At 40.8% G+C, this 21,382-nt stretch overlaps 2 protein-coding genes across 2 annotated transcripts in view; one reads left to right on the forward strand and one right to left on the reverse strand.

Moving 5' to 3' along the window:
• The window catches only part of dlgap3 (discs, large (Drosophila) homolog-associated protein 3), a 176,850-nt gene extending 170,749 nt beyond the window's left edge, over window positions 1-6,101 (forward strand). The window contains exons 10-14 of the mRNA XM_061741000.1: window positions 764-983; window positions 1,197-1,491; window positions 2,208-2,299; window positions 3,162-3,308; window positions 3,865-6,101. Of these exons, the coding sequence (XP_061596984.1) occupies window positions 764-983; window positions 1,197-1,491; window positions 2,208-2,299; window positions 3,162-3,308; window positions 3,865-4,170 (1,060 nt within the window). The 3' untranslated portion in view covers window positions 4,171-6,101. The remainder of the gene's footprint in view (window positions 1-763; window positions 984-1,196; window positions 1,492-2,207; window positions 2,300-3,161; window positions 3,309-3,864) is intronic.
• Window positions 6,102-14,223: 8,122 nt separating this feature from the next.
• LOC133461145 (tissue alpha-L-fucosidase-like) lies at window positions 14,224-21,248 on the reverse strand. Its single transcript, XM_061741930.1, has 8 exons — window positions 20,793-21,248; window positions 19,493-19,627; window positions 17,088-17,225; window positions 16,838-16,943; window positions 16,540-16,740; window positions 16,219-16,409; window positions 15,179-15,278; window positions 14,224-14,916 (listed from the first exon to the last, which is right to left on the reverse strand). The coding sequence occupies exons 1-8, from the start codon at window positions 21,140-21,142 to the stop codon at window positions 14,782-14,784; spliced, it is 1,356 nt and encodes a 451-aa protein (XP_061597914.1). The 5' UTR covers window positions 21,143-21,248; the 3' UTR covers window positions 14,224-14,781.
• Window positions 21,249-21,382: the final 134 nt, after the last annotated feature.

The raw sequence follows: 21,382 nt of genomic DNA on the forward strand, positions 1-21,382 counted from the left end.
ATCGGTCTTTTCCCCAAAAAGTGTTGCTTCATCAATAACCATTGAACTTTGAATCATAATTTATATGAATAGTTTTAATTTATTGTTTGAGAAATCATGATTTTTCCTAGCAAATGTCCTATTATTTCATTTAACATTTCATCAGACGTCCCAGCGTGAGCTCTCTAACACTTTGTTCCAAGAATGCTTTTCTCTGTGAGCGTAACCATGACTACTGCAAATTATGCTCTCAACACGACTTTCACACGTGGCTCAGCGCTTCTCCTAATTATATCTAGCATTGCTTACGTAAAACAATTTGCACACGTGCGTCCAAACACCCGCATCATTGCAAACTTCCAAATGTTGAGGAGTGTGATGCTGCACCTGTTTTAATAATTCCCCCACCCACCAACACACCTGCCATAGTCATTAAAGATGATGGCAGGACGTTAGAGGAGAAAACAGTAGGCCAATAACAGGAAACCGACTCACACTCCAGGCTTCATTAGATGGGAAAGACAGATCAGGGAAGGTGGGATTTAAACCTGCAAGCGAGTAAACACTCATCAATGAGCTCACTGGCGTGACATTTGCACATACTAACACGTCATATGCCAGAGGATTTAGCAGGGCTTTTCACGAGCAAGCCAGTTGCAGGGACTGCAGTGATGCCACAGTCCTGCTTCAAATGGAATCTGCAATTATTAAGAGACAAATACAAATAAATGAGGAAATGGGTGAGATGCTGGATTTCTGTGAGCCTGCTGTCACTGTCTTACAGGCGTGCTCGCTTTAAACGCTCCAACAGCGTGACAGCCAGCGTGCAGGCTGACCTGGACCCTGAGGGCTTCTCGGGGCTCAGTATCGCTGTGCCGACGCAGGACAAGAGCCTCCAGTTCGGCTGCTCCTTCCAAAGACACTCGTCAGAGCCCGAGTCTGCGAGCCAGTACTCGGAGTGCCACCGAACCGTGCACACGCAGGGCCAGTGGGCGTACAGAGAGGTGGGTCTGCGCTACATTCCTCTCCGTTGTTAAAGCAGCACGTCCACATCTGGTGCTTCTCACCAAAACATCCCAGTGTGCTGTTAAGGACTGACATCTGGGCTGGAGACAAACGTAGACACTTTCATATGTCTTATGAGAAATCGTGCTCATCCTTTTGTGAGATCGGTGCTCGTTATTGACTAAACCAAATAAAACTCATGTGACATTTAGGACCTCATCCAGGGTGGCTACACGGCAGAGGCTATCCAGCCAGACTCCAGGCCCCACCAACACCCACACTTGCCTCCCCGCTCCCACTCTCCTTTGCCCATTTCCTCTGAGCGAGCGTGGGCCGGGACCCCGTCCTTAGAGGGGCCCCGGAGCCTGCCGGACTCGGGCCGGGCCTCCCCCTGCATGAGGGACGGAGAGTTCTTCTTACGCCTGCTGCAGACGGAGGTGGAGCGAATGGAGGGCTGGTGCCAGAACATGGAGAAAGAAGCAGAGGAGCACGAACTTCCGGAGGAGAGTAAGTTCTGAAAGAGTTTCAGAGGTCAATTCCAGCAAAGAATAACTTAGGGCTGGGCGATATATCGAGATTTAAATATATATCGATATATTTTCAGACGCGATATGGTACGAGACAATATCGTTTATATCGATTATTTAAAAAAAAAATATATATATATTTTTTATTTTTTATTTTGATATAGCTTATTTTGTGACAAATTGACTTGAATGTTTTATTTGAGATTTGCACAAATGTTTTGTTATTTGCACAACTGTCAACCTCAGTGGAAAAGTCTGCCTGTTACTGTCTACATTGTATTAATTGCACAGTGTATTTTAATTTAATTGTTATGCAGGAAAGGGATATTTGTTTTATTTTATTCAAGAAGCATTTTTATTCGATATATGCAGGCAGTTTATTTTTATTTCATTTGTTTTATACATTTTGATATTGTGCAGACCTCTGTTAATAAAGGTACCTGTGTGACATTTGGCACGAGGCTTTGTATTAAAACTGACTGTTTTTTAAGGGTTTGCCTCAGAAAAAAATGAAGCTAACAGAGATGCTATGCTATAATGCTTTGGGGGAAACCCCAATTATGGCACAGAAAAAATATCGATATATATCGAGTATCGCCATTCAGCTAGAAAATATCGAGATATGACTTTTGGTCCATATCGCCCAGCCCTAGAATAACTATTGGATTTCTGAAAGGTACGCTTTTCCCCTCCTAGTTCTCGAGCTTATCAGGAATGCGGTTGGAAGTGCCCAGATGCTAATGTCTCAAAAAGTCCAGCAGTTCTTCCGCCTCTGCCAACAAAGTGTCGTAAGTATATGAAACCGCATGCAAAATGATGGCGATGCATGCGTTGCCGTTACAGGCCAGGGGCCAGATTCACCAATATGTTCTTAAGAATGATCTTAAGAAATGTCTTAAGATCTAACGTTAAGAAGTTCATAAGAAAGTTCTTAAGTGCAATTCCTCAATATTTTCTTAAGAACAGTCTTAAGAACTGTCATTTCTTACGAATTTCTTATTTTTCCTACTTAAGAACTTCTTAAAACATGTCATTGCATTGCACGCGCCAACAAACAACATTTATACAGGTAGTTTGGGTCTTAACCGTCAGTCACTCACTAAACATGGAGAAGGAGAAAAAGAGATGCAGGAACTTTTCAAGGTTATGGTGGATGAGATTAATGTGCGAAAAAAAAACTACCACGCTAACTAACATGCTAACAAACAGATAACAGGCGCTTTGTGTAATTAATTACAAAGTATATCCTCAAACTATGACCTACTAGTCTAAACTTGTCTAAAATGTGTTGAAAAAGGTGATATTAGAGGCTTAGCTTTTCACAGAAGAAATTTTAAGACAGGTCAAGGTTGTCTTAAAGTTAAGAAAAAAGTCAAGAACAAATTTGAGAACTTTTATTTCAAGAATACCATTTATTCTTAATGTTTTTCTTAAGAAGAAACATAAGAAAGTTGAGAAAATACTTAAGAACTTTTTTGGAGAATATGACTTCTTCTCTTTTTTCTTCTTAAGACTGAACTTAAGAAAAAAAAGGCACTTAGGAAGATTTTTTTTCTTAACAATGTTTTGGGAATCCGGCCCCCGATTTGCTCAGCTGAAAACGCTCAACGGTGCATTTCACACAGCAGTGGTTTACTATGATGTGTCCAGGACCCCTCGGCCTACCCGCAGCCCACGTATCAGGACCTGGCAGCCTTCTGGGACCTGCTCCAGCTCAACATCGAGGACGTCCGGGTCAAGTTTCAGGACCTCCAGAGGCTCAAGGACTCTGGCTGGAGACTCCCGCCTGAGAAGAAGGTGAGAGGCCCCGGGGTCCAAACAATCCTTGTTTCGCGACAGCCCTCTCCCAGAACTAAGACGGCCGTGTGCAGACGAGTATCGCAGATGGTTGTGGCCTCCGTGCCTTTGCAGGTCGGGAAAATCCAAAACAGCAAGAGGAACTGAGCACAGATACAGTCAATACGGTGGATTTTGTCCATTTTTTTTTTTTTAACTTGAATTTATTGTTGTGGAGTAAAAAGAATGTGTGTTGCATTTTCTTTTTTTTCTATTAAGGTTAGTCGTCTCACTGAACAACTGGACGTTTTTGATAACAAACTAACAGGTGCTTTTCTTTTTTTTCCTCCTTTTTTTTATCTTGCCTCTGTTGATCCTTTATTTATCCCTGACCGTTTCATTTCATATCACCCAACGCCAATGCATCTCTCTCTCTCGTGTTACTTGTCTGTCGCATGGGATCCCTGTTACGTCACCTTATAAAACCTTTTTTTTTGTTATTTTTCTGTCAAACACATTACATGATAAACCCACTCCATGGTCATTTCATATGTACATCTCACAACTGACGGGCTAGGAGGATAAGAAGCTCCCTCCACCCTTACCAAAGAAGCCAGCAGGTGGGGTGAGTGGCAGCCTCCGGGCCGACAGTGTAGCAGACGGGGGTGCTGGAGTTGGGTCGGGCGGCCTGGTGGTGCCGCGTATGGGAGGGCACACCCTGCCCATCAGGGAGAAGTCTCTGGACCTCGGGGACCGTCAGAGGACGGAAGCGAGGAGGAGGCTGCTGCAGACCAAGCGCACCGCCTCCTTCCGGCAGAACTCAGCCACGGAGAGCGCCGACAGCATCGAGATCTACATCCCCGAAGCCCAGACTCGACTCTGAACACGAGGCGGAGGCGCCCCGATCCCCCGCAGCCGCAGCCGCCCCCCCCGGGATCTTCTCTGTGTTGTTATCGTTCATGCGTTGCTCCCCCTCAGCAGTTTCCATCGTATGAAGTTATCACACTTACTAAACAAGCAATGACAGCCATTTTAGTGTCTTGAAATCCTGACGTTTTACTGACACAGAGGCCTAGACCATAAATGGTAGCTATCAGAGGAGTCGCAGACATTTTTACTTCACCGTTTCCTTTTTTTTTTTTTTTTTTTGACATTTTTGTTCTGACTGAGAACAGCCACCTTTTTTTAGCAGTGGTCAGCAGAGGTTCACGCAGTAGTAGCATGCCTCTGCGTGTCACATCTCCATCACAGAAAATAAAGGGCTTAACAGGCATAAAAACCTCCGACAAAATCTCCCCCATCCGGACACCTGATGCCATCTGCAGCCGAATCACCTCCATGTCACATTTGTGGGGTTTCTGATTCATGACATATATGTATCTGTACTTTTCACTGATGCTGCCAGTACGTAGAAATCAATATGGACTCATTCTATGGCATCAGATTAAATGCCTTTAAAGTCATACGGTTGTCAACCCCACCCCCCAAAGACAATCCGCTGAAACATCAACGGATGAACAAGTAGAGCCGGCACCTCCTCTGTGGGGACAGAGGCGCCATCCGTCTGCTCAGACGCTCAAATAATATGAAACTACTTCACGTTCCCTCTTCTCTTTCTGTGAATCCATCCACCACCCCTAGCATTCAGCAGTGACACTCGCCGAATCTGCAAGTGCTATTTGTACATGGAGCGCACGCTCATGTTTGCCAGTAGAAGCTTTGCAGTGTAGCATCGCCGCCCCGAACAACAGAGAGAGAGAAAACAAAAACTAAAGACGAGAAAAGCCAGAGCTGTTTGTTTTTAAGAGGGAGATATTCTGGAGGCTTTCAGGACTTTTTAAAGAAGCCCCTTTTTCACTGTGAGACTAAAGCGCCACCAAGTGGTCAAAAGAACCATCATTTACACCAACGGTCCGTAGAGGGATGGAGTCATCTCAGTCAGGAACAAACCCTAACGAAACAGCCATGAACAGAGGATCCGTTTATTTACCGCTATTTATTTTGTTCTCAATCATTCCTTCTTCTTGAATATTTGTCTGAGTGGATTTTGCCATTGTTTATTTATTAATTAAGAGGGCAGTGGATGTCACAGGAGAGGAGGATCACCAAGTTTTCAGCAGGAGGTAAATTGAATTCCTCTCAGTTTCTCGCAGCTCTAATGAAAGAAGGAATGATTACTCAAGAAGTAAGGAGAGAAAAGGAGCCACACACAATGAGAAATCGCTCCCTCTTGTACTCGTCCAAAGAATCGTCAAAGCTCATCCGAGACCATCAGAGGGGAAAATCAAGGAAAAGACGGGACACTTGAGGGGACTGAAGCTGCGTCTGTTTGTTGCCGTGTGTCCTCTTACCTTAATGATTTCTCAGCGTGACAAATCATCGTATCAGTTTAAAGGTGTCGCAAATTTACGTCGGCGCAGATCATCCTCATTTCCGTATTTTGTAGGCTTGTTTTCTAATGGCTTTTGTGTGAATGAATGCACTGGATTTACTGACTCTGAAGGGCTTGTACGGAGCCCGACGAATACTTCAAAAGTCCAAATCTGCCATTTTGATGAGAGAAATTACACAAAATATTACAATTTTTAAAGCATGACGTTTTGTGGATGGAATGCGCTGGCGAAATGGGATATTTTAATGGAAGATGTATATTTTATGATATAATCTACATTTCTAGATGAGTAGAGATTATTCAGTACAATATATGTACAAAAGAAATCATATATCAAATGTGAGATACTGCAGTATTATTAAGATTAGATTATAGCATTTTGTTCTGTGTGACATATCCAGACTCCGACTACATGTGGAAAACAGTTTCAGATGGCTATTATTATTATTATTATTATTATTATTATTATTATTATTATTATTATTATTGATCTTGAATTTGTGAGTCAGGTTCACAGGGTACAACTGGCAAGAATGTTAATTGCCAAGTATGATCCTTCTTAGGCCTACTGTATATCTGTCTATGGTTCTCACGACATGTTCTGTTGTATCCCTCCTGTATTTCCTCTTTAGAACCAACTACATGTGCCTAACCAGCTATATGTGGAGGTTTCCTTTGAACACAGTTTACACTATAAATATATAGAAACGTATGTAAATAGGGAAGTACGAGATCTGCAGAGAATACTGTTAAAGAAAATGTTTTTATTGTCCTGACATCCTTTAACTCCACCTTGTTCACTTGCAATACACACACACACATACACACACACACACATATACACACGCATACAAGACTGGCACATTTTGTTGATGTTAATACTGCATGTTTTATGACAGCCTCCTTTGAAAGATTAAGCATAACCTCCTTTTCAGCCGATACAAGGACAGCAAATTTTGTATCCCAATGATCTTTTTTTGTGATTGAAAAAGGAAAAAGAACAAAAAAAAAGATTGAATTTTACAACACAGTTATTACACTGAGTGTTTGTACACCTTTTAGAGACAATGTCCCTGATATCCTTGGGAATGAGCGACTGGTGTTCCGGGGTGTTTTTTTTTTGGACCTCAACGGATCAATTTAAAAAAAACCTACTTGTGAAGAAAGCTGCCCTGACAACAAGGGAAGGCGGCGTTATATCTAACTCACCTGAAGCGGTGCGGCTTGCAGAGCAGCCTTGTATCCCTCCGACGTCTTCTCCTCTGCTACCCTGAAACTTGACGATATCTCAGTGGTGTTTGACACAGCCCTCATCAAACAAAGCACAAAGAACTGCTTTAATACTGTTACACCACTGTGAAGGACTCTTTAACCCGCCATGAAACTCACGCGAGAGGATGCTACGGTCTTTCCTCTACAAGTTGGCCTATAGGGACACTAAGAATCAAAGAGGCTTTAGTTGGATATTTATCCACAGTAGCAACTACAACTTCTTCATGCTAGCTGACTTTCTTCTGTGTTCTTTTTTTTTCTCTTTTTTTTTGCCACAAGTTGAGGTGTCAGCCAGCCACCTTGCCTTGAAACAGGTCCACTGCAAACACACTTTTTGTGCTTGTGACTTCCATGAGTTCCATTAAATTGCACAGTATAAACCTCCACATCTGGGTGTGTAGTAATAATAATAATAATAGTAATCTGAGCACTCACTAACACAGCAGACAGACTACCATCTGAACCCTTTCTGCTCTTTCTAGAAGTGCAAAAACTCCACATGGACAAGCAGACAGACAAGTCAACTCCTAGTACCTCACTTTCTAGCAGCAGTGTCTCTTATCCCGAGCTGGGCCTTCGTCCTCAGGGGATTCTCTAACACCACAGCAAGACACTGAAAAAACACAGGGCCAGATACGATCCTGCAGGACTGTTGTTCTTTTTCCCAGAGGAAGGGGAAGCCACTCGTCGTTTCAGCCCAGATTCTCTTTAAAAGCTTTTATTTCTCTCTTTTCTTTTCATCTTTCTCCAAAACTGGAAAGCAGCATGCAGCGGCGGGCTGCTGAGGCAGCAGCCTAATTGTAGCTGACACATGTGTTTGCTGTATACTGCGCATCTGTAACAAACCAGAGCTGGAGAGGTGTAGTAGCAGCAGATTTGAGTTTTAATTTGACATCCCTGTGAGGGAGAGCTGCTCTGGAGGATAAAGTTAGCACATTCCTCAGTAGGGGAAGGCTGTTGAGCTTTTTGTTCATGCAGAGTTAAAAAAAAAAATCCCCAGAGCTTTCACTGCTCTTGTTCCACTCTTCCCAGCAATATTTTAAAAAGGGCACAGTCCTTAGAGGTTATTTTATGAACAATCACTCATAACCCGCAGCATTTGGGTGCTTTCAAGCAGCTTGCAACAGTTTTTGGTAGCATAAGCTGTTGCATTTCATACTCATGATCATGATGAAATGCATTTTTACTGTCATTTAGGTCCAGGGGTATTTTGACAAAAACAGAGTTTTTTTTAAAGCTTTGCCTTAATAAACCAGCAAAATTAATTTCATACAAAACATTTAAGGCATGATCAAAGTGTAGACATTAAGTTACATCTTAAGAAGGTTTACAAAAATATGCCCTTTAGCATTTAGGAATTGCAGCCTTTTGAAGCAAAGTACGGTAACTCCATTTTCAGAGACTCAAAAGTATTCGAAGAGAGTGGTGATGGTTGGTGATGTAATTTGAACACTTGGATGAAAATCTTTTGAGGTCAGTTACTGCCTAAAGTCTGGAGCGCCTTTGCTGTTGAACTACTTTCACTATGTTTCGGGTCATTATCCACCTGCACTGGGCAGGACAGTCCATCAGTTTTGTAGCATTTGGCCAAATGTCAGCAGAGAGTTCAGCCCGACACACTTCATAATTCATCTTGTGAATTCTGTCAGCAGTCACACCAGTGAGCCTGCTCTATTGGTAGCCATGCACGCCCATACCGTTACACTCCCTCCACCATGTTTTACACAAGATGTGATGTTCCTTCAGCTCCTTTCTCTTCCGTGATTAATCTGATACAAGTTTATACATTGTTTCATCTGTCCAAAGGATCTGACTCCAGAACATGGAAGGCTTTTAGATTTCCGATGCTGATACACCTCCACCAGAGTTTTCTTGACCTCTGATGATGTTATAAATGGGTTGTTTCCCCTTTTCATTTAAGGAAAGGTTTCTCCGATCATCTACTCTAGTCTCCCTCCATGGTTTTCCAGAGCTTCTGATGTTGTTGAGCTAAACAGCTTGTTAAAAATGTAGCAAACTGTTATTTTGGCCACACCTTAGGCTTTTGTTAGCGCTCAAGTAGGTCTCTGTTGTTCATTCAGGGTGATAATGACTTCCTTTAATATTGCTAGCTCCAGTCAACCAGCTGCCAAATTCCAACTCCTGCGCCCCCTGAAATAAACGCCAGTCCTTTTGTTTGCTTCAATTGTCCAAATATCTTTGAGACCTTGAAAATGGAACTACTTTGCTTAAACGTCTGCAGGCCCTAAATGGTAAAAGTCCTATTGTAGTTCATCTTGATGAGGTATAAAGGCAAACTCATGACAACTCTGTCACTGGACCTAACAGTCATTCAGTTTCCTCATCCCTTGCAAACCTTTTTTTTCTGAAGTGTCTTAGTGGCACCCAGAAAAACAATTGTGGCCCCGAATTTGTTTACGATATGACATAAACATAGAAACATGCCTCACGGGGCTCATATCGATACAGAAAAGTGTGCATGATTACATACAAGCATCACTGCCCCTCAGTCCCTCATCTCTCAGTAAGTCTGTGAAGTTTGCGGGTTTTTTGGCAGAAGAAGTCACCAGAGAAGGCAATTACAGGCTGTAAAAGTAAATAAAACAGTGATTTTTGCAAAGCGCCCAGCTTAATGAGCATCATCTGACTTCATGGATATCTAAGGAGTCCAACTTTAGTTCTTTAATTCACGCTTTGATTAAACTTCATTAAAATCTCTTCGTTGACTTGAGGTTTTCTTCCTTACTGGCTCCAGAGCAGTTCAGACCTGAGCAGATGTTGAACTGAAACTCCAATGTGCCTTTAGCGATAAGAGGTGTAATTCTGTCTGTGCGTGTTCGTGCGAACATATGTATTCAAATTGTAATGTGGCTAGACATGAGGGTCAGACAGCTGAGCAATTACTGTGTAATTAACACATATATTCCCTGCCACCGTCATGTTTACAAACATGTATATATCCTGTTACCAATGGACATCGCTCTTCTCAATATTACATATATTGTTATTACAATATGATTATAATTAGTATGATTATTGTCATTAAAGAGATGAATTATTACCATTGCTTTCATTATTAAAAGTGGTGTTGTCAATTTTAGCTATGGGTAAACATTGTTCTGTAGGCTAATCAAGAGCGAGTCTTGTGCATAGTGACAAAAGTATATAGTTAAATTTATGACTTCCATTAACTGCTGCTACTACGGAGATGAAGTTAGAGGAAAAGCAAGCTGATACTAACTCTGGGAAGATAATTTTGGGATCAATGATGCATGCTCCTCCCTGAGGAGTGAGGGATTTGTGAAAGGGATATCCAAACATTAGACCTTCTGTGTCGATGCTTTTGTTCCGCTTTGAACTCTTAGCGCTGTTGGATGAGGGAATAAAAATGGACATCAAACATATACAAATGCTCCACTCACCATATTCTACTGTATAATGTAGCAAAGTTGAAATCGCCCTTTGTTCTGTACTCTCTACTCCTCTTTCATCTCTTGTATTCTTGCTCAACGGTTTGATTTTTCATCCCACTTTTTTTATTTCTTCCAGCTCCGATCTATTCACTTGTTCTACTCATTGTACATGCGAGCATTCTGCTCTTGCTTTTCTTTTTTTCTCCTACAATGAGAATTGTCTGCAGCAGAGCAATATAGTCGCCATGAGATGGAAACTTTTGTAATACCAGGAGATGCGGGAGAAGATGACCGCGGAGACCAGGAGGTGCAGTCTGAACACGTGCTGGATGATCACGGATGACATCACACTCTTTCAATCGGGATTCTGTCCCTCATTTTGTAAATAGCTGTTTATTTGTTGAGCTTCTATGTTTTAAGGGTGTCGATGTGTCAAACGGAGCACGTCTTACAGTGCTGAAGCCCAGAGCTGTGACGTGGTCTACCCCAACACAGAATGTAACAATATCAACATTGTGGAAACATTTTCTAAAGGCTAATATTATTACTATTAATATGATTATTATAAAGCTATTTTAGCGAGTTAAATGAGGCGGTGCTGCGTCTCTTTTGTCTTTCTTGTGTGTTGATTCTTTGACTTCTGAATGTTTTGGGAAATTAGTCACTGAACTCAATTCAACATTTATGACTAAATTAGCAACAGTTAGCTTTAGAGAACACTACAGGAACACTTTTATGTTGTGGCCTTTGAGTGAAAAGAGCTCAAAAAAGCCTTGAATGGTGCAAGGTAATAGAAAAGGGATGTTTTCTAAAATGCAATTCTGACTTAAATCTGTAATAAGTATAATGCCTTTATTTAACAAATATTTGCAAAAATGAAATTCTTTTCAGGGTTTGCAGTGACCAACTTTATTGTGTTCAGAAAATTCAAACTATATGCAGTAGCCTAATATCAACATTAAAATAAATACAATTTAGGAGAATTTGGGAGAAATTTAGGGCAAGTACACTTTTGAATTGTTTGGGAACCGAAGGAGTTTTGCAAAAGATATGTGTCCCTTCTTGCTGAGTACAAGATATCAGCTGTTCATGTCCATCATTGCACCATTTTTACCTTTGCAGCTCAAAGCACACATTACAACAAGAGGGCAGGTCTCTCCCTGCGTTAATACTGAAACCAACTTTAAACCTAAACATTTAATCACAATGCGATTTGAAAATTAACAGTATAGCAACATATATGTAAGTAAACCTTGTAACCTGTATTAACAACTCTTATTGTTACGTTATACATTTTAAAGGAATCTTCTTGCCCTGTTTACTGTCGGAGATGTCATGGAAGCAGGTACTGACTCTTTATGAGGAGCAGTCGGCTTCCATGAGTGTCCAGAGGGGAATCCTGAGGTGTTGACTAGACCTCATCCTCCACCTGCCCTTCAGCGGTGGACAGGGTCCTATTTAAGCATTACCATGCCATTGTTGTGAGGGCTGTGGCTCATTCCCCAGCACCAACCCCACCGGCCTGTGAACAACCCAAGTGTATGCCTTCACAGATGGTGGGGAAGAAGCTGTAGGGCGGTGCACTGCAGATCAGGTGAGCCCTAGCGCTGCTGAAGAAAACACTCCTGGATGATGATATTGATCCATTGCAAGTACAAAACCTTGGAATTAAGGTCTAGCACTAGTGCTGCTGCACACTCTGGCCACTGGCCAATCCCCACCGAGGTCTGAGCCCAGCAGTGGACCGTTTCCTGCTGCTGGTTCCACTAGAGTTGCTGGGGCTCAATAGATGGCTTGTACTCACTTTCATTGGATCCCCCTGCAAACCGTGATGCAGCCACCCTGGAAGCAGTCTTCAGCCTGGAACCTGAACACTTCCCCTTCTCATGGCTGACCACCACACGGCATCAGCATTGTGGTGAAGCTGTACCCATAGTAAAATAATATTAAAGTAAAAAAGAATATGCATCTACTGCTATATCTGTTCATTTTTCACATCGTAACCACATAATTCATAGACATTATCTTCAAATACAGTATGTGATTTAACTGTCCAGTTTTATTTAAACAACTCATCTCTAATATAAGTAATGATATAATACTGATGTGTTTAATTGAAAGAAAAACAAATATGTGAAGGCCAATTATTAGCCTCCTGACAATTAGTAATCAACAGTGTAGCATTTATGACTTACAACCTACAACAGTCTTATATCGGTCTTAATTTAGCACATCTTGATGGATCTTAGCCACCCATTCAATGTCAAATTGTCCCAGCTCATTCAGATTTTATGATTTTTCGAGCATGGACATCAATCTTCAGCATCCCTCACAGAATCTCCAAGATGATTTATTTACATTTTGGACTCACTTTTAAACAAGAATTTAAGAAGCGCCTCTCTCATCAAGTGCTGAGGTGACACGTCCCTTGACTCAGATTCATTTAAGTAAGCTTAATCTAAGTATAGCATTAGTGCTAAACAGAATAAAACCATTCTGAATAATGGTCCTTTTTAAGATGTAAAGCATTTTACTGTTAACATCTGACCTGCAGTCCTCCATATAGGCCTAAACAATTTAAAACTACATTGCAAATGTCTATCGTAAGGTGTGAACCTGGCCAATCACAAAAAATGAACCGCTGCCATGCATATAACCACCACTAGAGGGCAGTATTGGCCACAGATTGAACTTCTTGTATCATGGTACCGCAGTCGAGTCGAGTGATTACAGTCCACTTGTCAAGCACTCAAAAAAAAAAATATATATATATATATATATATATATATATAAATAAAATAGAAAAATGGTTTTACTCAAGTACAAAGATAAAGGTTTTATGCTCTGGTGTAGCACCAGCTAAACAGCTGTTTAGTGAGAAATCAGGACATGAATCTCGTTTCTTATACAATTCATAAAATTGATTTTAGAAACAGGTTTATTACTTCTCAGATGCACCAGGAAACCCCACATGATACTAAATCAGCACACACCCAAATACCATAGTTTCTATGTCGTTACTAATTAATTATTTCTTCTGGAAGAATAAAATTCAAAATACGATAAATGTTTTCCACTAAACCTACTGCAATATCTACAGTAACATTGTAGTAAGATACAAATAATTAACTATTGTAGTCACTTTTCTGTCTTAGTGATGAAAGCCTTTGGCTTTAACTAGTGATGAAAAATTATAATTCATTTAAGAGATGGGATACATTGTATGCTTGTAGTCATGCCAATCACATATATTCCTGCAGAAAAGTAGCAAAACTGAAAACTATGCAGCAAATTATTCAATAAAACACAAAAATAAATCTAATCAACATCACAAAAAGTGGGATCTATATTTTAACACTGAATGTGCCGGTAGCAAAGGAAGCTGCTTTTGTTTTTAATCTGAAACCACCAAAGATGTACAAATCTCATTTGTGTGGAGAAGAAAGGGTTTAAAATAATAATGAATACAACTAATTTGTAGTAATTTCAACATGATTGGAGTTAACTCAAAGGAAATCATGTCAAGATGGCATCTTCTACCTCTGGTACATCATTTACAATGGAATCATGTCTTTTAGATATTAACTGAAGATCACCTTGTTCCGTTATCTTCGTCTTATTTTTAAACATTCACGGGTGCAGCCTCAGCAGTCATGCCAGTTCACAGGCAAATATCTGAACGCAGTGGCATTCCTGATACAGTTCATCACAGCATTTGTTATGGTGAGGTCCAGTCAGAAACTCCCGTGCCATTAACAGAACTAGTAATTTGCTTGGGGTTAGGGAACTTGGTTTAAGTATTACTGTGTTTGGTTAATAAACAGTTCCTGTACATGTAGGCAGAGTCAAAAGAAATCTGTTTTCTATAGAGAAAAAAAGACATTTATATTTATTTGAATAAGTTAAAAAAGTACAAATCATCAAATCTATTTTTAAGAATGCAATCACACAGGATGACTGCTCCAACTGCACAATGATTCAGCTCTTGCATCACAATTATAAGGTCATTACAAAACAAATGTTTACACATTTATTCATCATATGAACAAAGGCATTAGAGAAGCATCTTAGATTCTTTCATTTATCAAAAATAGCTGAACCATTACACAAGTACTTTCCCTTCAACCATAGTGCATAAATTTCCCCTATTACCGTGGTAACACATTAAACCCACTATGTGTAGCAATGCCACTTTTGGTCAAATGGGGGCAGTATAGCACAGAAGTTTATTTCCAACAGAACAACCGCATCTCGTGTGGGACAAAGTGGCATTACAAGACATGCCAGACATTAGCACAGTAATGTCAATGGATTTTATGTCAACAGGCTTCTGTGTAATCAGAAGTGGAGTGGCTTCAAAGAACCTGAGTTTACCAAATTAGAAACATTCATAGTTGTCTATTCAACAGTTGAAAGCTCAGTGGACACCATCCAGTTTAACGGTCCATGCACGACCCGGAGTGCAAGGCAGCTCGGGCAAAAGGACGTTGAGGCCACCGCTGGGGTAAACGGGGGCCCAGGGTAAAGGTGTAGGACTCCCCAACAACGTCACCTGGGTGAGACAAAGACCCTGGTTTTGTTTCATACTTTTCATCAATAACATCACACTACCTTTTACATCTAATGTTTGGGATTGCCATTTTATTCATAGGACAGAGAGAATACATTAACAGATCTTGACCGCTTTGCAGGTTGCTGTGTAATGAGCTCTGCACCGCAAAAAACCCCAGCGAGTAGCAGTGTTTCATATTTGGTCTTACTTTATTTATTACTAAAATGGTAATATATAAGACCGTAATCTTTAACTTCCTTACCGTTGTGGTTGCTGACGTTTTGGGTATCAACAGTTGCAGTAAAGGCTTTGATGGTTTTTCCGTCACAATGGCATAGACCGTGGACCCTTTAGATGTATACCTAAAGAAATGTAGAAAGGAAAAACTACATTAACAATCAGTCTTAGAAATTATTAAATCCAAAAAATTTTTATTGTACATTTAGGCCCAGAATAAACCTTGGTGACGATAGACAAAAGGACCACAATTAAACATACCCTAACTGACAAAGATTGTGCACAAGCTTGAATGTTTGCACCATTTCTCTCTCTTTGACACTTAAACTTACAGTTTCTGATCACATTCATGTCCAAATGCTCCAGAATCTGAACGTTCTCCTCTTTTCTCATGCCACGATTAGCTTTCATAGGAGTTGCTTCAGCTGCCGGTTAGAAGAAAATAAAAGCATTGCATCCCCTCCACACTGTTTCACTGTGGGTTAGGGTGTTCTGGAGCAGTCTCCCTCTTCTGTGAACAACACTTCATGAACCAACATCCAAACAACTCCATTCCCTCTTCCTTCAGTCAGAAGAGCTGCAATCTGAGGGCCCGTCTTGGAGAAGTGATCAGCATCCATTGAGACAAGTCTCCGCTTGAGGGGATGCTACCAGACATGCTCAGATACATGAAGATGGTCTTGACTGGTTATCCCTGAATAACAGCTTCTCATGTCACCATTTAGGGGTGAGTTTTACCTTCCTTGTGTCTCCTTTAGGATTTTTAGAGTGGTACTTTTGGTACTGTTGGATTAAACTTTGTGCTTTGGTTCTTGAAAACCCCTGATTATGGCTTTCTAGTCTCTCCCAGTCTTACGCGCTACATGCACGATGACATCCTCAAATGGCTCCCTGGCTTTAGCCATAACTTATCACTGACTTACAGATCAATGTTTAAATAAGAATAAAATACTTTTGTCAACAATAGGAACTTCATTGGACTCATATAAAGCTAGACTAATCAATATAATAGATGCATGATGACACCAGCACAAAACGGAGCATTAAGATCAGATTCCTTCTTACCAGACCGGGACAGTGGTGTTTTCCATCTGGACTCTCCAGGGTTTAGAGGCGTAGATGGCCTCGCCGTTGACCTCCAGCCAAGCCCCGACACCCCTGAGCCTCTCCTCAAACACAGCAGGGATCGTCCCATCGGCTGTGGGACCGACGTTTAGAAGGTAGTTCCCTCCAAGAGCCACGGTGCTGACCAGATCCTGTGATTTAACAAAAAGTCAGTCAATCACTGAGACATAGTAATCAAAGTGTCAATATTGCTCCCTACTACTTTAACATTCTTTGAAGATACGGTACAAGTTATAGAATATTAAAATAATGCATCCTTGCCTCAATAATTGTGGGTAAATCCATAAGTTCTTTCATCTTCATGTTGCGACGATAACCCCAGGAGAAGGTATCTACTGATGTGCATTTCTCCCACTTGTGCTTGGGCAGCTCGCCTGGAGTATACTTGTCTTCGCAGTTATAGTAGCCGCCGTGTTTACAAGCACAGCCGGCTCCCCAGCGGTCATTGGTCACAACAGTGTCCTAAGACAGAGGACAAACGTTGAAGCACGAGATGAGACTGTGGTGAAACAAATACAATCAGAATAACTCATGCATACTAGCGTCTCCTTGCACTTACCTTAACAGGGCTGTCGTTGTAGAGCCAGGCCAGAAACTGGGTGGAGTTCCAGTAGGTGTCAGGGGCCTCCCAGTCCCCGTCAGACCAGATCAACTCAGGTCGGTACCTGCGGGGAAGCAGAAACCAAAGGTTTAAAACATCACACTACCATGCTATGGCATCAGAGTGTTTGAGTGCATTATATTTAAAGAAAAATAAATAAATAACCACAAAAACTCTGATTTAATGCTGTAAGTGAAATATCACAGACCTTACAACCATGTTGTAAAGCTCTGGAAGGAGTTTATTCATCACAAATTCCTGTGTTTTGAATTTATTCTTCTTGTCATTCAGGTACAAGGGGTGGAACCACTCATACAGCGAGTTATAGAGTCCATAGTGCAACGACCTAAATGAGGAAACAACAAAGAGAGAAGCATCCAGAATATGAGTCTGTCATCACAATACTTAAAAGGATACAAGCAGGATGAAGGCCCAAGTGCAAATAAAAACTGTTATGTTACTCAACAGCAGAAGGCTAACAGATCTCTGTGGATCTGTGTTAACGCACCAACCTCATAGGTCATATATTGACACAATATAAGAAAAGAATGAAGTCCTGCAGTCCTGAGCTTTGACCACATAAAAGAAACATAAAGAAAAACACTCTACAGTCACTGTTTATTAGACCAGTGTTTCCCAACCCTGGTCCTCAGGGACCCACTGTTCTGCATGTTTTAGATGTTTCCTGGCTTCAGCACACCGTGATACAAATACCTGTGTCATCAACAGGGCTGTGCAGACCTTGATGACAAGCTAATGAGGACCTATAATTAGAATCAGGTGTGTTGGTGCAGGGAAACATCTAAAACAGGGTGTTCAACCCTGGTGCTCGGGACCCCTGTCCTGCATGTTTTAGATGTTGCCTTGATTGAATGAATGAATGAATGAATGAATGAATGAATGAATGTACGTAAGCCTTATTCCGAACATGAGAAAACGTAAAAACAACACACAAGTCAAAATAGTCAAAACAACAAATAAAATAAAACAATGTTACCATGTCCAAAAAGGAGTAGAAAGAAGCATGTGCTTATTTAATCCTACCCCTTCTCCCTTCTCATATATTGCGTACCAACACCTCATGAATATACATAGTTACATATTTACATATGTACATATTTACAAACAAAGAAACTAAATAATGTAAGTTAACAAGTGACTAAATGATCTGTGGAAACACATGGTGATTGTCAAAGCCCTTCATCCTCCCTGTACCCTGTGAAAACCATATTTTTGTACCGCTGTTTGAACTGGCTCATGCTTGGACATTGCTTGAGCCCCCCACCCAAACTGTTCCACAACTTCACTCCACATATGGAAATGGTAAATGTTTTTAGTGTTGTGCGACACAAAGATGTTTTAAATTGTTCTCCCCCCTCAAATTAGAATCCCCATCTCTGTTAAAAAACTATTTTTTAATATTTCCAGGAAGCATATTTTTTGCTTTGTACATAGTTTGTGCTGTTTGAAAGTGAACCAGATCAGTACATTTTTATGTTTTGGATTTTAAGAAGAGTTCATTTGTGTGATCCTTGTAACCGGCATTATGAATGATCCTTATGGCTCGCTGCCCCCAAACCTCCGCACAGTAATTTAAATATGGTAAAACCAGTGAACAATAGCGAATGTGGAGTGATTTGTGGTCCAGAATATGTTTTGCCTTATTGATTACTGAGATGCTTCTTGATAGTTTGTTTTGTACATGTTTTGAGTGAGATTTCCAGTTTATTTTATCATCTATTATTACACCAAGAAACTTATTTTCATGAACTCTTTCAATATCCATCATCGCGTGGGGGTGGGGGGTGGGGGGTGGGGTCGTATGGGATGTTTTAAATTGTGTTTTTGACTGTTATTTTATTCTGCAAGTAAAGCACCATGTGTTGCATTTATATTGTATGATTTGGTGCTATATAAATAAATAAAGTTTAAAGTATTCTCCAAAAAAGTTTTTAAGTATTTTCTCAACTTTCTTAAGTTTCTTCTTAAGAAAAAACTTAAGAATAAATGGTATTCTTGAAATAAAAGTTCTCGAATTTGTTCTTGACTTTTTTCTTAACTTTAAGACAACCTTGACCTGTCTTAAAATTTCTTCTGTGAAAAGGTAAGACTCTAATATCACCCTTTTCAACACATTTTAGACAAGTTTAGACTAGTAGGTCATAGTTTGAGGATATAGTTTGTAATTAATTACACTTTTTCTTTTTCTCCTTCTCCATGTTTAGTGAGTGACTGACGGTTAAGACGCAAACTACCTGTATATATGTTGTTTATTGGCGCGTGCAATGCAATGACATATTTTAAGAAGTTCTTAAGTAGGAAAAATAGGAATAAAAATAAGAAATTCGTAAGAAATGACAGTTCTTAAGAAAACATTGAGGAATTGCACTTAAGAACTTTCTTATGAACTTCTTAATTTTAGATCTTAAGACATTTCTTAAGATCGTTCTTAAGAACATATTGGTGAATCCGGCCCCAGGTCTGCACAAGTCTGTTAATGACACAGTCATTGTTATCATGGTGTGCTGAAGCAGGGAAATATCTACAACATGCAGGACAGAGGTCCTGAGGCCCGGGGTTGGGAAACACTGTATTAGACAAGGATAGAGTCACCTGTTGCGCACGGCCTCTCCCAGCTCCCCCACCAGGTCCCTGTAAGGACCAACATCAACAGAGTTCCAGTTCCAGGAGTTGGGAGACTCCCAGTTCGTGAACCCTTCATGGTGCTTGGCGGTCAGGACGACATACCTGCGGAGAGAGTAGTGCACAGGTGAGACTCTGCAGGTTACCCACGTCTGTGAGGAGTGCAAACACGTTAAAGGAAAGTCAAATTCCTAATCACATTTTTTGACATAGTAGAATTCCAAACTGCACAATTCATGTATAAAGCTAGGAACAACGTATTACCATCTCACTTGCAGGAAATGTTTTATGACAGAGAGGGGGGGTATAATTTAAGGGGTACTCTAAATTGTAAGACTCGTAGAACACGAACAACTATGAAAAGATTTTCTATATCAGTCAGTGGAGTTAAACCATGGAACAGAATGGATTCAGAATTAAAACAATGTCCAAACATTAACCACTTTAAAAACAAATATAAAAGCATGATTCTCACGAGGTACAAAGAGGAAGGGGTTTAGCGGCTTTTAGGGGCCTGCAGATAACACTAGTGGGTGAATGGGTAGATCTGTGTATATTTATGTACAGAAATGGGCAGCAAAGTGTGTGTGTGTGTGTGTGTGTATATCTATATAGTGTAAATAAATATATTTATATAAATATCTATACGGGCATATGTGTAAAAATATATAGAAATATGCAACTATGTGTATGTATGTATGCATGCATGTATAAGGATGTGTGTGAGTATAATTACAGTATATAATAGTAATAATAATAATAATAATAATAATAATAATAATAATAATACTGTTACTTAGCAGTGTGAGTACAGTGTGTGAATATTTATAAATACAGGTTAAATGATCAGTGAATGGGGGTAGGACTAAATAAGTTTACACTTCTTCCTACTCCTTTTTTGGCACATGTAAATCAAGTTAGCAACTTTTAAAAGATGAAATTCTTTTAAAGTTTAATAAATTAACCGATACAGGACATGTGTCCTTTACATCGGTATCAAGAATAACTTACAATAAATACATAGGACTAAAATTGACATTCAAAACATTTCATAAAATCACACACAGATTAATTGATCCATTTTGCATCACCTATCAGCTCTAAAATCATACAAAAAGTCTTTGTTTGACCAGAACCTATCCAGGTTCTTTGTTTTGTTTTGTTGTTGTTTTCTTGAACTTCTCATGAAGTGTTGTTTCTTTCTTTTTTTTACATGCACAAAAATAAAACAAATCAAATCAAATCAAGAGAGAGAGAGAAAAGCGCTGACTTTGCCCCGGAGGCTTGCAGCAGCTCGGCCCAGTCCTGCGGCTGGAAGAAGCGTGCGTCGAACTGGTGCGCGAACTCCGGGTAGCTGAAGCCGGGCGGGTAGTTCTCCCGCATGTAGGACACGCACTTCTGGTCCGGCGGCTGCTGGCCCTGCCAGTGCCACCAGAACCACTCGCTGCCGAACCCGGGCACCGAGAAGACGCCCCAGTGGATGAACACGCCGACCTTGGCTTGGTCGTACCAGGGGGGCAGCGGCCGGGAGTCCAGGCTGCTCCAGTCCGCCGTGTAGCGAGCCGCCGCCGGCCAGGACAGGGACAGGGAGGCGGCCAGGACCACCAGCGCGGCTATCATGGTGGGAACAGGTCCGCCCGCCTTAACCTCACACTTTCTCACACAAATGCGTCTCGTTAAGTCAGAAACTGTGCGGAGCAGTCGCCTACTACCGGCCTGAATTATGGTTTTGCGTTAAATCGACGCAGGGCCTACGGCGTAGGTTCTGCGTTGGTGTAACGCGGTACCATAAATCAGCCTTTAGGTGTTTACCTTCGTCATGTGACTGTGGTCACATGATTGTCACGTGACTGTCACGTG

The sequence above is a fragment of the Cololabis saira genome, chromosome 15, assembly GCF_033807715.1.
Source record: "Cololabis saira isolate AMF1-May2022 chromosome 15, fColSai1.1, whole genome shotgun sequence".
NCBI classification, from domain to species: domain Eukaryota; kingdom Metazoa; phylum Chordata; class Actinopteri; order Beloniformes; family Belonidae; genus Cololabis; species Cololabis saira.